General features: G+C 53.0%; 1 protein-coding gene across 1 annotated transcript; it reads right to left on the reverse strand.

Annotated features, from left to right (window-relative positions):
- Nucleotides 1-1,672: 1,672 nt before the first annotated feature.
- Nucleotides 1,673-4,424, reverse strand: SIX6 (SIX homeobox 6). The gene is made up of 2 exons (XM_037031581.1): nucleotides 3,381-4,424; nucleotides 1,673-2,350 (listed from the first exon to the last, which is right to left on the reverse strand). The coding sequence occupies exons 1-2, from the start codon at nucleotides 4,205-4,207 to the stop codon at nucleotides 2,182-2,184; spliced, it is 996 nt and encodes a 331-aa protein (XP_036887476.1). The 5' UTR covers nucleotides 4,208-4,424; the 3' UTR covers nucleotides 1,673-2,181.
- Between the last annotated feature and the right edge of the window lie 247 nt (nucleotides 4,425-4,671).

Here is a 4,671-nt window from a genome sequence, read left to right on the forward strand (position 1 = left end):
CTTCTGGGCGGCTCCATAATTAGGATGGGGTGAGGCTGGGGAACAAGACTGGAAATCTCTTGATTTTTTTCACAGAAGTGCAACACTCTTGGCAGATTCAGGACTGGGGGGAAGCAAGAGAGGCGCCTTGAGTGCAAAGTTTAAGAAGCAGGCACTCACTCCCAGATGACTTGCACTTGCTTGACTTAGGAGTGAATGCCTCCTTAAATTTTAGGTGCCTCCTTTGCCTCTTCAGAGACCTGGCCCTGCCCCTGGGCATTCTAGAAACTACTGGGGACTCTAGGAAACAAAATATTTGGGTCTCTAGGAAGCTGTACTTTCCTAGTGTTTCAGGACTCAGAGTAAGGCATTTGCCTGCTTTTTGGAAGAACACCAGCTTGACCACAGAGACTTCCCTACTCCTTCCACCTACAGCTCTTGGGCAAGAGAGCTTTGGTTGTCAACAGTTCTCTGGATAAGGGCTGCTGCATACAATGACAATGATTTATAAAGCCCCAATGAGGCCAAATCTATTTAAGCAATTTAGAAGCCAAAATTCAACCTTTATTTATGTCCTCGGCTTCTCCATACACCTTGTCATTTCACTGTTTTTTTGTCTTCCGTGACTTCACTTACTTTTGTTTGGTTTGCACATTGGCACTTCTGTCCAAATAGGTTAGCAGACTTCTGAGCCAAAGAGCATCTGCTAAGGACAGAAAGGGGAATTGGAAAGCGCCTAATGGGGAGAAGAGCTTGAGGAGGGAAGTTTAGCTCAAGTTATTTAAAGATCAATGTCAAATTTTACAATATGCAGTCCTTTTCACTGGAAAAAAAAAGCTTAGAAACTCTCTGGATGGCATTCACTTTTTTAGTGCAAAACTGTTTTGTTTTAGTTTATGGTGTACTCTGTGCCGGCTATGCCTGCACTCTTTGGGAGGACAAATTAAATACTAAGAATATGTGATATTCTTAATTGATGCCATTATAGGACAATGAAGCTCTGAATGATTTGTTTCATATTTAATGCAGAAATCAGATTTTTAAAGCGTTAGTCATTTCTCTGCAGCTTTCTAGCTCATCTCCATATGTGACATGATTACATTCTTGCCCCCATCTCAGTGTGTTTCTTTTGTTGAAAATAATGCATTTGATTAAAACCTACTTCCTGCAGCAAGAAGATGCTAGTCCAGTTACTGCCGCCACTCCTATCTTCTTTTGTCTAATTTTAATGAGTTCAGTTCTAAACGTAATAGATGCTCACGCCAGCATGATCATGAGGACCTCCTGCTTTTGCACGGGAGGGGGCTTCAGAGGAGATGGACAGCCATGCTCATTGTAGAGACTGTGTCAGAATAGCCTTACATTTTTATAAAACAAGACTTACTATTGAGCCCTAGGACTTGGCTTTCTAAATTGTTCTTGAATGCCTTTGACACTTAAACGTGCATGTCAGGTGGATAAGCCCTAGTTACCTCTGCAGAGGACGTGAGGAATTGCCGTATAGGGGTACACACTCATACGGACATACAGACACACAATTTGACTGGGGAGGTGGTTATGGACTTACCATAAAATATACCAGAAGGAAAAAGGTACCGTTTGCACTAGAGTCCTTGTCTTCCTGGTGAAGAAAAGGATTTTTTGGGGGGTGGGGTAGGAATCTAAGAGTAGCTCCCTTAAGTAGGAAAGGTTTCTCACCAGGATTTTATTGTTTGGCTTCTTCACACAGAACCCCTCGGTTCCACCCTGTGCCTTTATAAACAGCAAGTTCCCAAGATACAGAGAAACCTACTACATCAGTCTCTTAAATAAGTAAACAGCATATATATGTTTTGTTTTAAAAACTTCAAAGTAAAAGTTATACATATATAACAGCGTCCTTTTGACGTGAAATACCCACGGGAGATTCAGGGCAGGCGCTCAGCGTGTAGTTCAGGTTCCAGAGGCATCTTTGCAGCAAGATCCTTGGGAAAAGCCAAGCAAGGAGAACGGGGCGCCGGGTCGAGCCTCACCGCGGGCCGCTGTGACAGTGGCCGGAGGGGCCAGTGGAGCTGGGCGGACCGAGGGGCGGACAAGGCAACGGAACTCTCGGGCGGCCCCTCATCATCGGAGTTCCCGGTGCGTCTCTCTTCTCTCCCTCCTTCGTTTTGTTTGTGTCGTTTTATACACGGATTCTGTTTCTCAGCCTGCTGAGTGGGCAGCTTAGATGTCGCACTCGCTGTCGCTGGAAGTGATGGAGATGGCCGAAGTGGCTGCCTTGCTGGATAGGCTGGCGGCCGGGCTGACGGTGGCTCCCAGCACCTCGGTGGCGCCTTCTTCCTCGGCTCTCAGCGCCCGCCCGGAGCCCTGAGACAGGACTTGCTGCTGAAGCCTACAGGGAAGGAAAGGAGCACACACAGCATAGTTTCCGTGGTTCCCTTGTCTGCGTCCCTCAAACCCAGCGGTCGGAGCTCTGCCTCAGACCAGGGCTGTCAAAGCGAGTGAGAGGAAGGAACCCGCGCCCGCAGGGTCGGTAGCCGCCCCGGCTCAGCCCTGCAGCGGCCCCACCCATCCACAGCGTCCTTTGTGGGCTGCCAGTCTCCCCAGTCTTCGGGGTGCTGGACTCTCAGGTCATTCCTGGTTGTTGGCCAGCTTTGAGAGATTTACAATGCTGTCAGGATAAACGAGGTGTCGGTGACAAGGACAAAGTAGGCTCGGGGACAGGAGGCCCCCTTCCCAGAGTGTGTGCCTCTGAAGTCTGGTCGGCCCAAAGCTAACGGCAAAGAGCGCTGCTTGGGGGTCGCAGGGAGCGTTGGGGCCTGGGCGAAGAGGCTGGGTTCCTCGCCCGAGTGGCTAATTGAGATTCACGCGCTGGGGAAGGAAGAGCCATGGTGGGCTAATTTTCTGTTCTGAGACTGGGTCGTCCACGCGTGGGAAGGCAATTCGACTTCCCATTTCTTAGAAACAGAAGTTCATTGAACACTGTTTTCATGGCATCAGAGAAGGGTGCATATGGGCTTTAAACAGGACAATAAACTGCCACATTGTTAATGAGACAGGCTTCACTTAATTGTAAGAGCCTGGGCCAAGGCTGACAAGAATTAGCTTTGGGCTTTAAAGTCCCTCATTGTTTCTGGGATTTTAATTTTATTTCTTCCTCCCTTCCCACGTAGCTTTGATTTGGTGACTGGAACCAGCTGCTGGATCGACCCCCAGGCTCCTAGAACGAGAGGGTGGGAACCAGGAGCCGGGAAGGGAACCCCTGCCCAGAATCCCAGAACGCAGGGCTTCATAACTGAAAACAGACCTCGCTCCCTCCTCTGCTGAATCCAAGTCTCCAAGGCCCTAGAAAAGGGCGCCCATGGTGCTGTCGCCCGCCCCCTCCCGGGGGAGCACCAGGCGAGGAGACTCTAGGTACTGACCTGTTCTTTGCGGCAGCTGCCCGGTCCCTCTGTCGGCGGTTTTTGAACCAGTTGCCCACCTGCGTGGGGGTCAGTCCGGTTGCCTGGGCAAGCTCACGTTTCTTGCTGGGATTGGGGTACGGGTCCTGCAGGTACCACTCCCGCAGCAGGTGCCGCGTGCGCTCCTTGAAGCAGTGCGTCTTCTGTTCGCCGTCCCAAATGGTGCGCGGCAGTGGGAACTTCTTTCTCACGCGGTACTTGTCCACCGGCCCCAGGGGCCGTCCACGCAGCTTCTCGGCTTCCTGGTAGTGCGCCTCCAGCCACAGCGCCTGCAGCTTGGCATGGGACTCCTTGGTGAACTTGTGGTTTTCCAGGATATGGTAGAGCTCCCGGTAGTTGCCACCGTGAAAGGCCACGATGGCGCGCGCTCGAAGTACCGATTCATTTTTGTTGAGGGCCTCGCAGGCCGCAGGGGCCACGGGCAGTGACCAGAGGAAGCGACCCAGGCGCTCCACGTCGCCGCTCTCCTCCAGAGTCTCGCATACCCCCGCCACTTGCTGGGGACTGAAATTCAAGATGGGCAGCTGAAACATCGAGGCTGGGCTGGCGGCGGCGGGAGCGCTGAGCGGGGAACAGGACACGCAGCAGACGCCCACGGGCCCAGCCGGATGCGCCAGGCTCTCCTCTGTGAACCAGTTCAGGGCAGCCGGAGACACTGCTGGGGGGACGCTGGCAGTGCAACTGTGGGGAGCAGGCGAGCGAGAGGGATTGGAGGAGATGCCGGCTCCAGCTCCACGGCTCAGGTTCGGCTCGGCGGGCTTAGGGCACGCAGGCGGGCGAGCCGGCATCTCTACTGGGGTGGGAGGATTGGCCGCGCGGGCGCCATGGAGACCCCCTGTCAGTCACTGGCCGGCTCTGCCAATCAAGACTGCAACCAGGGCGTCTGGGCCATTTCAGCACCTCCCCGCTCTCGACAGCGCCCGCCGTTTCCCGTGGACTTTTCCGCAGTATCTTACAGAACCTGGAGGAGGAAAAGACTTGCGAGTGTCTGGGAGGAAAAGAGGCGACAGCAGCATCGTTTCAACTCGCCCCTCCTCCCCAGCCTTGTTCCTCCGTTCTCCCTCCCTTCCCCCGCCCCCAAACAGACCGTGATGCTACAGGAATCCACTTTGGGGAGATGCTCTGCCTGGGTCAAGAGGTCTCCAGAGGACAAAGAGGACTGGCCAGATCGAAATCCTACAAGAATTCGTCACGTGTAGTTGTAACCAAACGGCTAACAGTGTGGGGAGCGCACCAATGGGGAGGGAGGGGA

The sequence above is a fragment of the Sturnira hondurensis genome, unplaced genomic scaffold (genome assembly GCF_014824575.4).
Source record: "Sturnira hondurensis isolate 20B ecotype Veracruz unplaced genomic scaffold, ASM1482457v3 Scaffold0021143, whole genome shotgun sequence".
Classification (NCBI taxonomy): Eukaryota; Metazoa; Chordata; class Mammalia; order Chiroptera; family Phyllostomidae; genus Sturnira; species Sturnira hondurensis.

Bases quoted from the DNA above. Each gene is read 5' to 3' on its own strand.
- SIX6 (XM_037031581.1), bottom strand. From the start codon at position 4,207: ATGCCGGCTCGCCCGCCTGCGTGCCCTAAGCCCGCCGAGCCGAACCTG. The intron at 2,351-3,380 runs GTCAGTACCTAG...CCTTCCCTGTAG, and splicing joins GCAGCTGCCGCAAAGAACAG to GCTTCAGCAGCAAGTCCTGT.